Here is a 19,381-nt window from a genome sequence, read left to right as displayed (position 1 = left end):
TAACTGACAGGTCTTACTGACTAAAAAAAAAAGACAAATGACCAATACACATTTATTATACAACTGATTTTTAAAGTAACTTTAATAATAAAAACCTCTTTTTAAAATTATTTTTCATAAATTTTTAAAGATTAATTTTAATTAATTCCTAAGAATATTTTTATTCACCAGCTGACCCAAACTTTAATGTTCCTAGTACTCTACCTCATCAGGGTAGGCTAATCCAGCTAATGTTTGGATTTTCTTCCTTCCTTTATTTTGTCAGTGTTTTTAAAAGAAAAACGTCTGTTCATGTCATTAGAAACTAGTTAATAAGCACCAACAAAGGGTTTTAATTAGGTAAATTAAAAATAATTAAAGGGAATTTCATAAGACACAAAGTTATCTGTTCAAACTTAAAAAGCCATATGTATGGCAGTTAAAATTTTGACACACCGTGTCATACCAGTACCAAGGATTCACTTCCATTATATAAATAAATAGCTACTGAACCACTGGTACCAATCGCTTTTCCTTCATAAACTACTGCTCATTACTCTAGAGAAAAGCACTAAATATTGATAAAGAAATTTTGTCATTTACTCAACAAATTTGGGATCCCTGATACTGAATACTAGCGATGTTCAAAATATCTTCCAATGGCAGTAGAAAAATAAATGGGGAAATGTTTTTTTTAATAAACTCCTAAATAATTTTAAGTGGTATTCTCCTTAGTAACCCTAAATTTGATTAGCTTCAGGGAAAATTAAACAATGTAGTAATTCAAGAGGGGGAAAGTACAAATTATGAATTTTTTATTTATTTTTGCATACCTGAAGATTGGCAAAATCCAGTATGTGAAGACAGCACTAAATTTTCAGTCACGGGCTTAATTTTCTGTTCATCACTGCTTCCCTCGCCTATAGAATTCTGATCATCATCTTCTATATCAGAAGATGAGGATGTAATGTCCGCTTGCTTCCTTTTAGTGCTTCTTCTCAGGGAGTTTCTCTTTTTCTCCTTGACAATGACTGCCTTCTTTTTAGATGAAGTTCTTTGCTTCTTCTTTTTATTATCTTCAGAACTTTCCTCAGCATCAGATGATGATGAGCCACTTTGTATTTCCTTAGTATTTCGCTTTGAACTTAAATTTCTTCTTTCCCTCAATTCTATTCTTTTCAATCTCTTATCAGAAGAGTTACAACCATCTTCTTTCATGGAATATTTCTCAGTATCAGATGATGAACAATCTTGTCTCTTCCTTGAACTCTTTCCAAGCAACTTGCACCTTTTCTTCTCTCTACCATATGCTCCATTCTTACTCTTTTTATCCTCTGAAGAGTCACAACTATCTCCTTTCCCTGTTGATTTCTCAGCATAATCAGATAATTCATCCTTCTTTTTAGAAGTTTTCTCTCTTATTTTTTTACTTTTCTTTTCTCCATCAGTTGTTTCATTCTTATTTTGTTTTATGCCCTTAGGAAAATGACAAATTTCTTCTCGCTCAGGTAACTTCTCAGTGCCATCAGATGAAGATTCATACTGTTGTTCCATTTTAATTACTTTTTTCTTAAAGTCTGAAATTTCCTTTTTTTCTTCAGCTCCCTTTTTGCTCTGCTTTTTATCATCTTCAGAAGTTTCATCACTCTGGTCTTTCTTTAGGAATTTCTCAGCAATATCAGATAAGCCATCCTGTACTTTTTTACATGTTTTGGTTTTGAGATGCTTGCTCTTTTCTTTAGTTTCAGCAACTTTTCTGACATCCAAAGAAGTAAAACTCTCCTCTTTCCCAGAAAGCTTACTGACACCATCAGAGGAAGCACTTGCTTGCTGCTTCTTAGGAAGTCGATCTCTTAATTCCATGATGGTCGTGTCTTTATCAACTGTGCCTTCTGCTGAAGAGAAATTCTCTCTGTCTTGTTTCCTTTCAGCATCATCAGACGATCCTTCTTGCGAGGTCTTCAAACCTTTGTGCCCTTGATTATCCATTCCTTTTTTGCTGTGTTTTTCATCTTCGGAAGAGTCAAAATCCTTTGTATTTGGAATTCTTTTTCTGGTGGTTCTGGCAGCACCAATTTTACTCATGCTCTTTATCTCTTTTTCTAATTCTGAGTCATAATTAGAAGACTCAGACTGGGTTTGTCGTTTCTTTTTAGAAATTATAGCGCTCTTAGCTGATTTGCCTTTTTTAGTATCAAAATCTGAGCCAGATGTAGAACTTTTTCGTTTCCTTTTTCCTTTATCATCTTTCCCCGCCTGAGTCTTTAAATCATACAAAGTCTTATGGTTTGTATGGATTTCATTAACATCAGTATCTGAAGAAGAACTGTGACTCATCCTGCTTACCTCTTTCAGGATTGCTAGCATTTCATCAGAATCTGAATTTTGATCCACAGTCTCTGATTGCTTAGATTTTGGCAATTTATTAGGTTTAGGATTATCTATAGCACTGTCAGAAGAATTCCGCTTATCCTTTTTTCTCACTGGAACGGGTAGTTTTTGTTTCTCCTTAACTGTTTCATTACATTCTTCATCTGAATTAGATGTTACAGGGTTGGTTTCTGTCTGTCGCCTCAAGGGTGTGGTCTTTACACGTGGGGATCTTCGAAGATCAGATTCCTCTAAAAGTAATGAAACTTCATTTTCAACCAAATGCTCATTATCACTGTTTTCCTGTCCAAGTCCACATTTCTCTAACTTGGGGTTCAGACCACAACTTTTATAGCCATCTTTATCTTGTGGAACTTCCTGACAATCAGCACCTTTAATTGGGGAATTAGAAAGGGAAACAGGGGTGAGTTTAACATATAATTCTTTTGTTACTTTAGCTGTAGTTTTTGATTTAATACCTCCTCTGTTGTCTTTTGAAGAAATATTTAATTTTACAGATGCACTCTCCAGTTCTTGTTCAGTTCCACTGCTGCCATCCCCTTGATGATCAGCTGAACTCTGAACTTCCATTGCAGTCTCAAGATTCTCAAAAATGTCTTCTGGAACTGAGGAAGGAACAGACACAATATCCATGTCTAAGTCTTCCGAGGTGTTGGCAGGTTCATACTGAGGTTCTTCTTTTCTATCAGATTTCTTATGTTCACCACCGGTACTTTTATTTGCTCTTTGTTCCTCTGTTGGAACATTCTGATCCATGTGCTCACTATCTACCTGTTTTCTTGAAAGTTTAGCTTCTGACTTTGAAATATCCTTCCTTTCCAAAGCACAAGGTTTTTCTCCTTTTCGTGCTTTTGTTTCAAACTTAGCATCTATGACTTTATGCTCTTTGGTATTTTTCTCTTTATTTACAGCATCCAACGCTCGAAACTCTGAATTTAAGTCTTCTTCCAATGCAAGATGAGCCTTCTTGATATCAGCCAACACAGACTTAAAAGCTTTAAGCTGACGTAATTTTGTAGCAGAACTGATTTCTGAATTATCTGTTGCCTGCTTTAAAAATTTAACATAACTGGAGTTCATGTTGGCTGTGGTCTCGATCAGTTTTTTTGCCTTCTTAATCATTTCTTTGGGCACAATTAGTGCGGAATAAGAGTAGGTTACAGAGCCAGAACAGGAATCATCTAATTTCTTTTCTTCTCCATTACAATTTGAACTAGTCTTCTTTGGAGAAAATCTGGATGTATGTTCATATACTTTATTACTCTTTTCACTGTCAACTTTTATCTTCTTCTTATTTTGCTGCAACAACTGTTCCAAATTCTCAAATACGCTGTTACATGCAGTGACCAAGTCCAACAAAGGCTCTGGGTGACAAATGTAGCAATACCATTGGTTGTTTTCATCCATTATTGTGGACAACTCCTTTCGACCAAGGTTGCGCAGAATGCATTTCTTGCAGAAAGCATTATGGCAAAAGTCACAACAAATCAAGTTTCCACCTTCTGCACACCATCTGAAATGTTTTAAAGATTAAAACATTATTCCCTTCTTTCAGGAAACTGAAAAGATAGGTAAAAAAATAAAAATAAACACTATTCGCAACAAAACTCATTTTAATCTCTTTGTTATAATGCGATTTAAATTTTACTCCAAGTAATTTTAGTAGTAATTTATGTCATCTGCTTATTCTTTACTAGAAACTTAAACTAGACATAAACCTAGGGTTTGATAGAAAATAACAACCTTTCATTAAAGACATCAATGATGATACTATGAAAGACAAACCTCATAAAAGATTATGTAACAATTCCTCCCAAAAGTAGGAAACACTGAATGTTAGCTCATCTATATTACCTACCTACATTGTTCATCCATTCCATCTGAGTCACGGCTAATATCATCACTCATGTAATACTTAAAGCAATTCTATTAAAAGAAAAGAGGAAGGGGAAATTTAATTCAAAATTGATAGCATTCATAAAGGACAAAAACTTTACTTTTTTAAGTAATTAAAAACACTGGGGAAAATCTCCAGAACACTGGTATGGGCAAAGATTTATTGAGCAATATCACACAAGTTCAGGCAACCAAAGCGAAAATTGGCAAATGAGATCACATCAAGTTAAAACGCTTCTGCACAGCAAGGATACAATCAACAAAATGAAAAGACAACCCACAGAATGGGAGAACATTTTGCAAAGTGCCCATCTGACAATGGATTAATAACCACAATATATAAAGAGCTCCAACAATTCTATAGGAAAAAAATCAAATAATCCAATCAAAAAATAGGCAAAAGATTAGACTGGACATTTCTCCAAAGAAGACATACAAATGACAAATAGACATATGAAAAACTGCTCACCATCACTGATTATCAGAGAAATGTTCATCAAAACTATAATAAGATATCATCTCACCCCAGTTTAAATGGCTTATATCCAAAAGACAGGCAATAACAAATGCTGGCAAGGATGTGGAGAAAAAGGAACCCTTGTGTACTGTTGGTAGGAATGTAAATGAATACAATCACTATAGAAAACAGTTTGGAGTTTCCTCAAAAAAACTAAAAATTGAGATACCCAGCCATCCACCTGCTGGGTATATACACAAAAGAAAAGAAATGAGTTTATCAAAGAGATACTGGCACTCCTATGATTGTTGGGCCACTGTTTACAATAGCAAAGATCTGGAAGCAACCTAAGTGTCCATCAACAGATAAATAAATAAATAAATAAAATGCGATACATATACACAATGGAGTACTATTCAGTCATAAGAAAGAATGAGATCCCGTCATTTGCAACAACATGGATGGAACTGGAGATCATTATATTAAGTGAAATAAGCCAGGCACAGAAAGACAAACATTGCATGTTGTCACTTATAAGTGGGATCTAAAACTCAAAACAAATGAACTCATGGATGAACTAATGAAGGATGTCACGAAGGATGGTTACAAGAAGCTGGGAAAGGTAGTGAGGGGATAGGGAGGAGGTGGGGATGGTCAACAGGTACAAAAAAATACAAAGAATAAGACCTACTATTTAATAGCACAATAGGATGACTACAGTCAATAGCAACTTAATTGTACATTTTTAAATAACTTAAAGAATATAATTAGATTGCTTGTAACTCAAAGGATAAATGCTTGAGGGGACAGATACCCCATTTTCCACGATGTACTTATTTTACATCACATGCCTGTATTAAAACATCTCATGTACGCCATAAATATATACACCTACTAAGAACCCACAAAAATTTTAAAAATAAAAACAATTTAAAAAAAAAAAAAAAAGGAGTATGTGTGCATGTTTCAGAGACTCAAAGCAAAAACACTGTACTACCCCAGCCGGGCACAGTAGCCTATGCCTATAATCCCAGCACTTTGGGAGGATGAGGAGGGTGGATCACCTGAGGTCAGGAGTTCAAGACCAGTCTGGCCAACATGGCGAAACCCAGTCTCTACTAAAAATACAAAAATTAGCCGGGCATGGTGGCAAACGCCTGCAATCCCAGCTATTCTAAAGGTTGGGGCAGGAGACTCACTTAAACCCAGAGGCGGAGGTTGCAGTAAGCCAAGATCACGTCATTGCACTCCAGCCTGGCAACAGAATAAAACTCAAAAAAAAAAAACAAAAAAAAAACAAAAAAAAAAAACAAAAACAAACAAACAAAAACACTGCTACCCACTATCCAATGTCTGTATTGTACAGACATCTAACTATCTCAAGTCTCAAGAATTAATGCCTTGAAATAGATTTCCATACACTCAAGTACCACTATTCCTTATTTAAAAGTTTATAAAAGATTTTTGGCTGGGTGCGGTGGCTCATGCCTGTAATCCCAGCACTTTGGGAGGCTGAGGTGGGTGGATCACTTGAGGTCAGGAGTTCAAGACCAGCCTGGCCAACAGGGTAAAACCCCGTCTCTACTAAAAATACAAAAATTAGCCAGGTGTGGTAGCGGGCACCTGTAATCCCAGCTACTCGGGAGGCTGAGGCAGGAGAATCGCTTGACCCAGGTGGATGCTGCCGTGAGCCAAGATTGTGCCACCGCACTCCAGCCTGGGTAACAGGGCAAGACTCCATCTCAAAAACAAACCAAAAAAACAAAGTTTATAAAAGATTTTAGTAAAGCTAATTTCTGGTCTCATACAACTAGCTACTAAAGCTCTACATAAAAATGTATTAGATGTGGGTACTTAGCAATTTTAATAGCCACCATATACAAACAGCTACTATACATACAGCAAAAGAATTAATCTATATTATCTCTAAATATCGAAATACCTACCATGCAAGGTAGGACGTATTATGAGGCTTTCATTAATACGTAAATAAATCTAAAGTCATACAACTAGTAAGAGGCAAAGCTGTTATTCAAATCCAAGTTTGACTGACTTCAAAGTCTTTCCAGTGGGACTGCAGAAAGGGAAAAGGTGCTCACTGATACAAACTACAGAGTGAAATGGCCTAGGCTCAACAGACTGGTTCTTGAAAAAAGACAATCATATAGGCAAGAAAACAGAAAGGCAAATATATGTCACAAATCCAGCAATATTAGATTCTACTGTCAAAATTTAAAATGAAACTCTCTAATACATACCCTAGATAGGCCCCTGCTGAACTGAATTCAAGGAAAGGAGGGATACGAATTGCTAAAGAACAAAGTACAGTTCATTTAAGCATGTCTGAATCTATCAAAAATTCATTCAAGAAAAGATCTAGAGCTAGAATTCCAAGGAAAACATGGCCTGCCACTGCATTTCAAAGGCAGCTTTTTATTGGGAAACAAACTAACATAGGATTAATCTTAGCAGGAATATGAGTTAAGAAAACCATAACCATGACATTTATAGGAAGGTAGGTAGTTACTGAGAGGAAGTTTTGCTCTTGTTGCCCAGGCTGGAATGCAATAGTGCAATCTTGACTCACAGCAACCTCCACCTCCCAGGTTCAAGCGATTCTTCTGCCTCAGCCTCCCAAGTAGCTGGGATTACAGGGACCCGCCATGCCCGGCTAATTTTTTGTATTTTTAGTAGAGATGGGGTTTCACCACGTTAGCCAGGCTGGTCTCGAACTCCTAAGCTCAGGTGATTCACCAGCCTCGGCCTCTCAGAGTGCTAGGATTACAACCATGAGCCACCGTGCCAGGCCCACATTTATAGATATTTAAAATTAACTCCAAGGTATTACTAACAAAAATGTGGCACAGACCGTTAAAACTATAATCAACACATAAAAAACATTTTTTTTTATTATTATACTTTAAGTTCTAGGGTACATGTGCATAACGTGCAGGTTTGTTACATATGTAAACATTTTTAATTCTATTATCTCCAAGTTACGTCAAAACCCTGCTCCACATAGATAGTTTACATTTGGGGAAGTAGGATATATAAGGGGAAAGATTATAAAACACAAACATTTACACACATCCACTCTTGAGATTTTCAAACACACCAACCTCTCCCTCAACTACCAGTATCTAAATACCATGTTGCCTCTTCCCAGAACATGATGAACCAATCTCACTTACCAGGCTAATTCTTATTCATATTTCACATATCACCTTTCCGCTAGAAAGCCATCCGACCCAAATCATATTTACACAGGCTTCCTGTGTGCTCCCATAATCACAGTATCTCCCCTATCATGACATTTAGGCTTTGTATGTCTATCTTCCTCACTACAATAGAAGTCTTCCAAGGGCAGATACCATTTCCATCTTTCTTCAAGACTGTGCCCTCAAAGGCCTGGTATATGGTAAGCATTCAAATATTTATGGCATGAAATATCAACAGATCATTACGTACCTTACAAATAAGAACTTGCAATGAAGGGTGTCTATAAATGGAATCTTTTTGAAAATGATTGACCTGTTGTCCACAAGCAGTGCAGCTCACAATTCCATGAAGCCCATCTTCTAGGAGAAAGGAGTGACTATTATTCACACATTTACACAAAGAAAAAGATATTTACTTTAGTCAGCATTTTGTAACTTTTGTATTAGAAATGAAATACCTCATAATCCTTAGAAAAAAATGGCATCTTGGATACAAGTAAAAAAAGGTTAATATTTTATCGACTTACTAAGCACATGACAACCTTGGCAAATTCCAAGTTACAAATCCTAATTGTTTCCTTTTACAGATGCAAATGCCATTTTTTACAACTCGAAATAACATTAAGAGAACCCACAAAAATTTCTAAAACTAGGGGCCAAGAGCTCTTTTTTATTATTGCTTTGCAAATAAATTCAGTATCAGTCCTTACAGAACAGGGAAGTAACATATATGGAACACATTCTTTTGCAATCCTATACTTAAGTATGCCATAAAGGTTTTTATTCTCAAAGTGGAATTGTCTGCACAGATCCTATCAATATGGTATGTAAAAACTTGGTAATTTTATGATATTACCAATTTCCTTCCCAATATTTACTTCAACACTATCCATAATTGTCATTAACCTGCCTTTTTTCTATGTGTACTCCACTATCCACTCCATACCAACACTGTCAACTATTTTCAAATAAAGACAAACAAGATATTGCAAGTATATCTATTTTGGCAGCAAAACATCAGAACAACTAGGGGTAAAAGGCAGAGTCCCATTCTGTACTGTCCCCTGAAAAACAGCCTGAAGAAAACCTACAGAAACCTCTCCAGCCTCCTACTTGTCCCTAGTTCTGCTAAGGCAGTGTTTCACACCCTGAGCTAAACATTAGAGTCATCTGAAGAACCTTTTTAAAAACAGCCATTCCCACCCCTAAACCACTGAATTAAAACCTCTCAGACATTTTCTTAAAGTTTCAAAGATGATCCTGATGTGCAACCAAGACCTTGATCAAAATAAGATGGTAGATTATAATTCAGAAGAAGCCACTCAAAATGCTTACATTCACAAATAAAAAGGAGACAACTAAAAAACAAATTGGCACCATACTTAAATAAAAAACAAAACATCACATATATTTCTCACCCTTTTAATTTTCTCTTTTGGGTTTCTATTAGGTTTAAGGTCCAAAGCACTATGGACCCAAATATTATCATGAATATTTTTATTTGTAAAAACTTTTTTAAAAATTTAAGAGCTAGAGCTCACTCTGTCACCTAGGCTGGAATGCAATGGTGCAAATTCAGCTCACTGCAGCCTCTACCTCCCAGGCTCAATCAATCCTCCTACCTCAGCCTTCTGAGTAGCTGGGACTACAGGCAGACACCACTACACCTGGCTAATTCTTTGTAGAGACTGGGTCTCACTGTGTTGCCCAGGCTGGTCTCCAACTCCTGGGCTCAAGTAATCTTCTGGCCTCAGCCTCCCAAAGTGCTGGGATTACAGGTGTGAGTCACTACACCTAGCCAGAAGCTAAAAGTTTTAAAGTTTAAGAACACCATCATACTGTTTTAGAAGATAAAAGTAAACTTGAAGGTTTACTATTTATGTTGCTAAAATTTTTATTTATTTATTTTTTAATTTTAAAGATGTGGTCTCAGTGCATCACCCAGACTGGAGTACAATGGCACAATCACAAGTCACTGTAGCCTCAAACGCCTGAGCTCAAGCAATCCTCCCACCTCATCCTACCTAATAGCAGGTATTACAAGCCTAATTTATTATAATCACATTATTTACAAACTCCAGTTTGATCCTGGGTATTCATATATTCTGTATTCGTTTTAACAGAAACAAATACACCACAGCATACTTTTTCATTTCAAATAATTATTCCATTCAGATAAACTAACAAGATAAATAAAATGTAGAATCTGAATGTTCATCCAATGTTAAGTAATGCTTACTAAGCATCTTCTGTGTGCTTTGGTGCATATATCACTCAAGAATTAAACAAAACTAGGTAATTCTTTGGAGATTTTCTCCCACATGTGTACAAGGAATCAAATATAAGGATATTCACCACAGCACTAATTAGAAAATTAGAAAATGAAAAATTGGGAATAGCTTCCTATGCGGGAAATGAATAGTGACTTATTGATACCACATAATTCTATAGAGCAGTGAAAAATAAGCAAACTAGATGTACATTTACTGACATGAATACAATTCAAAAACAATGTTAAATGAAAAACGTTCCCAAATGATATATACAGCATATTATTTTGTTATATTTTTAAATGAAAAATGTTTTATGAATACATATATAAAAAACATAGAAAAACATGCACACACATGCACATGCATAAAACTTCAAGATAATCATTACCTGTGGGGTGGGAAGAAGGGGAAATGGATGAGAGTAGGACTGAACCAATATTTTACTTAAGTGAGATCTGAAGCAAATATGGTAAAATGTTGAAATGTTACTTTATGTACTTGTTGCTGTACACGTTTAAATTTTTTATTTTTAGTTATGAAATATATTTAAAATTGTAACACAGGGTATAAATGAAAAAGAGGCATTTTCATTTCTGAGCTCAATACATTTTAATGGTTTTAAAGAGAACAAAATTATTGTGTCATGTAAAAAAGTTAGGTGTAAAATATACTTTCTAACAATTAAAACTGGGAAAAGAATGTCAAAACAGGGTATGATACTGAAATTTTTTTTTAAAAAAATCCGCTCCTGAAATGTTAACTTTAGCCATATCTTTGTGTTATAATATTATTCCAAATCAGTATAAGACTTTGTATATAAAGTTTACATTCTTGACAGTTTCCTACATTAGGCTTCAATTTTGGAACTAGCTTTCTTAAAAAATTTAAATATTATCTACACCAATTCAGCATTTCAGATCACCAATTTATCTATATATGTGTATATAAAGTAAACCTAGTGTTAAATTTCCTGTGTGATTTCTGACAGCTTAAAAATGTAACAAATCATTAAGATGAAAATAGGCATGAAAGATTTAAGTGCTACTGATAGCTATAAATGTTATGTATTCCCTTAAGCGTGATACCAAAACATTCCTACACAGAACATTCAATAAAATGTTCCTGAAACTTATCAGCTGAGACCAAATGCCAGCAGCATACCAAAGTAGCACTAGGAATACCCTCATCAACAACAGTGGTTCTTTTATTCTTTCAGCCCTTATCCACATTTCAGACATTGACTGCTCCAGGGTCCCTTCCCAAAAAAACACCACTTAGACACTCTGTACACTAAGTGTACACAATGCAGAACACTTAGTTATTTGTCTTCTCTAGAGAACCTATGATCAGAGGAAAGAAACTCTTACTACTGATCTTTACCATCACTTTCTAATTGAGGATTCTCTTAAATTTTAAGACTACTACCTTAGCTTTAATGAGCTCTGTTGCTGCAATGGCAGTTTCCCTACTATGAACTAGAGTCTCAGAAAGATTCCTTATGCTCAAAAAGAGTTGACTACCCCTTTGTGGACAAAAGACTAAACACTATTTCCTTTATTTTTGCCAACAACCTTACAAATTATTTAATCTGACAATAAATATATGTAACATTTTATAAGTATAGATATATTTTACTGGTTCCATCAAGATAATCATAGCATTAAAATAAAAATCCACACAAAAATTTCACCAATATAAGAGCTTCACTATAATTTCACAATTATATAATCTGATCAATATTAAATGGATATGCTTTCACTACACTTCTACTTAGAAATTTAGTGTCATGTTCTATCATTTGGAGATTCATTCCTTTTACAGTTATGAATTCTGGCTCTGTTAAGCTGCCCCAAAATATATATACACACCATCTAAGAATCACACACAAACAAGTGGGACACATAGTCCACTACCATACATTTCTAAATAAATACAAACTTTTTATAGATGGTTAGCCAATATTGAGAGAGAGAGAGAGAGAGTGTGTGTGTGTGTGTGTATGTGTGTGTGTATGCATGTGTGTTAATTTTTTTGAGACAGGGTCTGACTCTGTCATCCAGGCTGCAGTGCAGTGGTACAATCACGGCTCACTGCAGCCTTGATCACCTGGGCTCACGTGAGCCTCCCACCTCAGCCCCCAGAGTTGCTAGGACTACAGGCATACGCCACTATGTCCAGCTGATATTTTTATTTTTTGTAGATATGGGGTCTCACCATATAGACCAAGCAGGTCTCGAACTCCAGGACTCAAGTAATCCTCCTGCCTTGCCTTCCTAAAGTGCTGGTATTACAGGTGTGAGCCACCACTCCCCACCGTTTGTGTGTTTAAGGGAGGATAGACAGACAAAGGGAGAGGCGCCTCTGGCAGACAGAGGGAGGGTTATCAGCTCTAGCTCCCTACTCCTTCCTACTTATGTCCATGTTGCTGTTCTTAGATTAATGGATCTGAAACTTCAGTGTACACAAACTGGGGTACATTCTTGACCTCATCAACAGAAATTCTAATTTGTGAGGAGTGGAGTCAAGGGACTTGCATTTATAATACCCCAACTAATACTAATGCAGATGTATGTCACTCTATGCAACTCTAACTATATATAAAGTTACCTGGAGGCCACAGACAAGATTTTGCATAAATCTAAAATTCTTTTAGGGTTGGGGGGGAAACATAGTATTATGGCATATATGTATTATAGAACATGTGGAAGAAGGAAATGCTAAGCTTCTTGAGATAACTTAATAGCCACTGAAGGCAAAGGTGTTTTGATAAAGTGTTTAACCTTTCCTGCTTCAGAGCTCAGAGAGAAACAGAAGTTATATTTAAGTAGTGCTTTTAATAAACAAAAGGCAGAAAAGTGGAGGTATTTTTAGTAAGCACATCAGATTTTCCAATATGGTCATAAACAGCAATTTAAATTCATGTTTCATTTTCACTTGTATTTACCTCCGCGTTTTTTGAGATTTTCAGTTTTCATTTTACTTCTGCTTCTAAATTCAGGCCCTTTAAAATCATCTTTGTCTTCATTCAGCACTGGCTCTGGCTGTACAATCACTGTACCTAGAATGATTTCATTTAAAAAACCATTACACATATTAAATGTGCAAGTGAAGTACAAGACTTCAGTTCAGATAAAGCCAACATTGCTGGTACATAGTTTGTTTCTTTCAAGCTTTAGATATTGGTATAAGGACCTCACAAAAGTAAATAAAACAGGGAAATAGTATAAGGGCCAGGTGTCAACAATCAGTTTATTTGTTGAAATATAGTTCATAAAAACAGGAAAGGGAGGTATTATGGCGTGATTAAAAAAGAAATGTGTGAATCAAATAGAAAGCCTCAACCCAGTTCTGAATTTTTATAGTGCCTATCACAAAAGCTGTTATGAATATGAACATCTATGCTAAGTTCCATAAAGAATTCATAAAATATATGGTTCAGAGGGAAAAAATTTTTAAAGACATCCTATTTTCATAATCCAAATCATAAACTCAGAAAGATTTTTAAGGGTAGTTTTATACTGCAAGGGAGGGGTATTGGTGGGAGAAATGAAGTTCATTCTATTACTCCTGTATCTATTCTGCAGCATTTCCCAACTGGTATGTCAAAGCTTCAGTACTCTGTAAAGTCCTTAAAGAGTTTTTAGAGATTAAGATACTTTAGCTAAAGTACCCTGACAATAAATTGTAGAATGAGATCATTTGTTGATCCCTATGTTAATATTTTAGAAAGAATGTCCTTCCTTAACTATAAAACATGTGAATTGAGGAGAGAGGCTGTCGATTTAAGTTTTCATTAGTTCTCTCAAGAGCAAATAAGACAGGCATAGTAAAAAGGGTTTAGGTCTCAATGTTTACCTACATTGCTTGGCTTAGTAACTGGCTATCATCGGCAACAATCAAGGAAGAAAAAGCAGGTAGTCGCCAGGGGCTTTCTCTGAAACATGGCTCTATGTTACTCAACAAGCAAATTTTGACAAGTTATAACATCTAGTTGGTAAATGAGTTTCTGAGTCTCTGAAAGGGTGTGGGGAGAGGACACAGATGATTGAGATTTTACAGATTGTAGTAAAATTAAATAATCCCCACCAAAAAAGTTATTCACAGCAATCATTGCATGTATATACTCTCAGAGAAGCCCCAGCATTTGAAAAGAACTAAAGATTTTAAATTAACAACAACAACAACAAAAAAAAAAAACCTGAATTCTCCCTAGAGATTCTTCTAGGGAGAATTGGAAGCAAAGCAGCAGAGTGAAAAGAGCACTCACTAGGCTTTGGATTCAAGCAGACCTGGGTTGAAATCTTAGCTTCTCAATTTAAAGCTGAAAAAGTTCCTTGGGTTCTGAATTTGTTCCTTTATCTCTACAAGCAAAATAATAACTACCTTACAGTGTTGTTTTGAGGATTAAAGGAGTTAATTTTGTAAGAGCCTGGTACTTATATATACTCAATAAATATTACAACAATAATATAAACACCCAAATTTAACCTTATGAAATGGGTTTGTTTTTGTTTTGGTCTGACAGAATTAGGCATAGTTCAGGTTAGTAACATCATATGCTGACTTTCTTCCACAGTACCATTAAAACAAAAGTTTGAATTCCTATTTCTTACATCATAAACACTCCCAGTGACAACCACTGAGAATGTAAAAATCCAAAGTAAGTCACCACCTACGGGACTTAGACTCCCATGTTAGTTGTTTCTGCCCTTGGCCACCAAAACCATTATGTAAAATTGTCATAAATGATTTGCAAAGCTAAGTAAGTGGTAGGCCCCTACCTCTCTTCTTTCATTAATTTCCTTTCCTCATTTCATTTATCACCTTTTGTAACTTCTAATTTATCCTAGTCAAGGAAAGTCCCATCCCTCCTACCTACCGTATTTTTTAAATTTCCATAATTTGAAAATGTGTCATAAAAACATAGACAGGGAACAAGGTTTAATAAGCACTGCTGTAAAAGATCTATGAGAATGAATTTGAAAACTCTGCCAAGAGACTACAACATATTATTTAACAAAGAAAAAAATACAAAATTTGACTCTTTGAACCAAGTCCCCTGTCATTCTCATCATCCAATTATATTGCTCTCAGATTTGAGCTATGAAGAGTCCAAGATACTCATCTGGCTTTTTCCCCCATTATTAACAAAGTTTTATGGTTAGAACTTCAACAGTTGAGAGGTATGTGACAAAGTTTTTTTAAAAAGATAACAGCAAGAAATACAACTAAATCTATCTATGATAGTTAACTTCAGCTTCTAGCCTTAGGGAATTTCAGAATGCAATAAGACTAAACTAGACTGTAAATGATTTTTAAGTTTTCAGGAACGGTCATTACATTTTTGTATAAAGCAGGCACATTAACATTGACTGAACCAAAACCTAATATAATAAATTTTTAAACTTGCTTACACATTGAAGTATAATTTGGAAACTAAAGCCCCTTGTCTAAAACTCGATGGAAAGAAAAAAATAGATTTCATTCTTTACAAAACTAACTGAATATTCCAAATTTTTAACTTCGATAACACACATTATCATTGGCATACAAATATATTTCTAGACAACCACTAGGAAAATGCCATGTTTGGTCTTTTGTACATAGCTAACAGTAATCAAGTTCCAATTTTATAAAAATGATGTTTAAAAATTCATTTCAACTTTAACTTCATGAAAAATTAACACACATTACCTTTTGGCAAGCTTTGCATAGTAATATCATTTTCTGAATTTTCATTAGATGCATCTTCATTTACAGTTTCGTCATCCAAAGGTTTTTCATCATCTGATTCTACATACTTTGTTACAATTGAAGGTTTCCTATGAAAGAATTAAGTTCATAGAATTATGAACATTTCTGACAACTGGAACAATACCCAAAGAACATAAATAACATGTTGAGATTGAGCAGTGGGTCTCAACCAGGAAGCACATCAGAATCACCTAGGGAAGCATGTGTGTCTACACTGTATCACTGAAGATTATGATTCAATAGGTCTGGAGTAAGACCAAGGCATACGCATTCTGAAAAAGCTACCAGGGAGACCTTGGAGGACACTCTTCTTTAAGAATCACTACGTTAGAGAATAAATTAATATCAAGCAAGCTTGGTTTTTAAGAGACATTCCCACTGCTTAGAAACAATGAAAGTCCAATAGACTAAGCGGCAAACTTCTAATAAGAATTATACTGCACAGTATATTGGGAATTACATTATGTTAGAAAATAGTTTCAGTTTTTATGTATGGCTTCACAATTTAGCAGAAAAAAGTGTTTTTTACCACTCTTTTTTCTCCTTGTAACTTACAACTATGATGACTAACTCCCCATCCTAGACAATTTCAAAAAACCCATTGTCTCATAAGGCATTCAAAAATTATTTTCTCCTTTTTCAAAGACATATATTGTCTAATGAAATAAACTACATATTGCAAGGGCCACTAATACATAATAAATCCTTTAAAAACCCTTTAAAATTCAAAGTTGGAATGAAAAATAATTGTTAAAATCAGGTGACAGATACAAAGGGATTCATTATATTATACTTATCATTTTTAAATATGTATATTTGTATAGAATAGTTAACTCAGAATAGTGCTTGACATACGTTCAGAAAAAATTTGGTTCTAGAAACAGAAAATAACCTGAAAAAGAAAATAACTTTTTGTCCCTTCAACATCAACCAACCTCTTTGATCGTGACGATCCTGAAGACTTGGATTTTTCTGAAGAGCTAGTTCCCTAGATGTGAGACATAAATATAAAAGTGAATAAAACTCTCAAAACAGCACCCCTACAATTAGCTATTTCCCTATAGCAACTTCAATACAGGGATATAATGAGATGCTATTTATGTGCCTAGAATATTTTTCTAAAAGGAATTCCAAAAACTAATTATCTACCACATAAGGAACACAGATGCAAAAAAAAAATAAAAATAAAAACTAATTCTCATTGACTGCCAGGTTTCCTTGGCTGAAGATTAAACTTCTCGTTTTTCACATGGTTGCTGTCACATGCTGCAGGGGATACACTGCTGTAAAATGATCATGGCCCCAGTCAACAAAGACAAAACAAAGAAGCAGAAGTAATCAGATCTCAACAGAAGTAGGGAGTTTTAAGGCTCTAAATATGTTTCATTATTCTCTAAGCTAACATCTGGCATGAAGTAACTTCTACAACTTGCTTTGAGATACTAAACTTACCCTCATTTTGCCAGTATAATCAATATATTTTACTGGATTCAGTTTTTTTACAATAGGTAAAAATTTCCCAAAACCATAGTTGTAGACCTGTGTATCAGGCAAAGGACCTTGTTATGAGTTGCTAATAATAATGCTTAGCAGACTCTAGATACCAAGTTTTGAGAGATTTCACAACCATGAAGTTCATGCCCATAACATCCACCTCAAACACCTCTGGGGTAATATAAAGACAGTTAAATATCTATCTGTTGGAAAGTCTTCAGCTGTCTGACTTTAGGTCAACTGCTGAAGTGAACCACAACAACAACAGAAACAATGAACACCTTCTCAAACTGGAAAACAACGAAACTGAAGTATCATAATGACAACTGGGTATCAGTAGCCTTCGACACATACATGTGTCTAGAAGCAATCTAACGACATATGCTCTAGTCGGTTAACAGTAACTAACAAATATCTCTAAATAATTATCCTTACCTCTTCCTTGCTGTTTTCCATCATATCAGAGTTACTTCCAGAACCACTGATTTTATCTAAAAAAGAAGAAATAAAGAACATTATTTATCTCTTTGATGCATTATCAAATAGAACATCGATACTTATAACTCCATAAACCCATTCTCACACTATGAAGTCTGGCAGTATTGTTAACACACTACTCACATTAAAATATTCCTAGAAGAGTTCTTTCACTAGAATCACTCTCCTTTTGCATACTAACCCCTCCTTATAAAGCATGAAATCTCTATAAAGATTACTTTGATATAAACACATTTCCAGTTGCAGTTTATAAATATTACAAGACATTTCCCAGTAGAAGAAAATTTAAACTATTACACTGAAAATAAAAAACATACTACCAATAAAGTATATTTCATTTCACCATAAAATACTGGGAAAATAACAGCAAACTAAACCAAAATCAAGGAGAAGGAAATAATAAAGATTATGGCAGAAATTCATGAAACGGATGAAATAGGAAATAGAAAAACAATAGGGGAAAAAAAAATCAATAAAACCAAAGAGTAGTTCTTTTTCTTTTCCTCCTTTTCTTTTTTGGAGATAGGGTCTCACTCCATTGTCCATACTAGAGTACAGAGGTGCTATCATGGTTCACTTTAGCCTCAACCTCCCAGGTTCAGGTGATCCTCCCCTCTAAGCCTCCCAGGTAGTTGGGACTACAGGTGCGCACCACCACACCCGGCTAATTTTTTGTGGAGATGGGGTTTCGTCATGTTGCCAGGTTGTTCTCTAACTCCTGGGTTCAAGTGGTCTGCCCACCTTGGCCTCCCAAAGTGCTGAGATTATGGGCATGAGCCACAGGCACCTGGCCAAAAACTAATTCTTTAAAAAGATGATCAAGCAGGAACTTGGCCATTCAAGTTGGAATCTGCTAGGGATTGTGTAACAACTTACCTGCGGGGGAAGAAAAGATGAACAAACTTTAGGCTAGACTGACCAAGAAAAAAAAGAAACAAGACTCAAGTTACTAGACTCAGAAATGAACAAGAGGACATTACTACCAAACTTACTGAAATAAAGGGATTATAAAGGAATACTATGAACAACTGTATGCCAAAAAATTAAATAACTTACATGAAATGAACAAATTCCAAAACACAAACTACTAAAACTGACTCAAGAAGAAACAGTTGTGAATAGATCTGTAACAACTGATGAGATTAAATCAGCAATAAAAAAAGCTACCCATAAAGAAAAGGCCCAAATGTTCTCACCATTTAATTATAACAAACATTTAAAAAAGGACTAATACCAATTCTTCACAAACTCTTCAAAAAACAGAAAAGGAGGCAACATTTCCCAACTCATTTTGTGAAACTAGTATTGCCCTGATATAAAAAATCACAAATAGAGAAAACTACAGGCAAGTATCACTTATGAATATAGATGCAAAAGTCCACAAAATATTAGAAAACTTCAAATCAGAAGACAGGCTAGAG

General features: G+C 35.0%; 1 protein-coding gene across 4 annotated transcripts in view; it reads right to left on the bottom strand.

The window, feature by feature from the left end:
- ATRX (alpha thalassemia/mental retardation syndrome X-linked) overlaps nt 1-19,381 on the bottom strand; it is a 280,335-nt gene that overhangs the window by 182,176 nt on the left and 78,778 nt on the right. The window contains exons 3-10 of one of the 4 annotated variants that reach the window (XM_011968464.1): nt 17,898-17,953; nt 16,904-16,956; nt 15,909-16,036; nt 13,159-13,272; nt 8,192-8,301; nt 4,229-4,296; nt 2,829-3,883; nt 813-2,741 (exon numbers count right to left, since the gene is read on the bottom strand). In XM_011968464.1, coding sequence (XP_011823854.1) covers nt 813-2,741; nt 2,829-3,883; nt 4,229-4,296; nt 8,192-8,301; nt 13,159-13,272; nt 15,909-16,036; nt 16,904-16,956; nt 17,898-17,953 — 3,513 coding nt within the window. Of the gene's footprint in view, nt 1-812; nt 3,884-4,228; nt 4,297-8,191; nt 8,302-10,180; nt 10,304-13,158; nt 13,273-15,908; nt 16,037-16,903; nt 16,957-17,897; nt 17,954-19,381 lie in introns of all 4 variants that reach the window. The other 3 variants (XM_011968467.1, XM_011968463.1, XM_011968465.1) reach the window with 3 other exon arrangements.

This window comes from Mandrillus leucophaeus, unplaced genomic scaffold, assembly GCF_000951045.1.
Source record: "Mandrillus leucophaeus isolate KB7577 unplaced genomic scaffold, Mleu.le_1.0 Scaffold844, whole genome shotgun sequence".
Taxonomy (NCBI): Eukaryota; Metazoa; Chordata; class Mammalia; order Primates; family Cercopithecidae; genus Mandrillus; species Mandrillus leucophaeus.
Note: the sequence above shows the minus strand (reverse complement) of the source record. Positions and strands in the feature narration are given on the sequence as shown.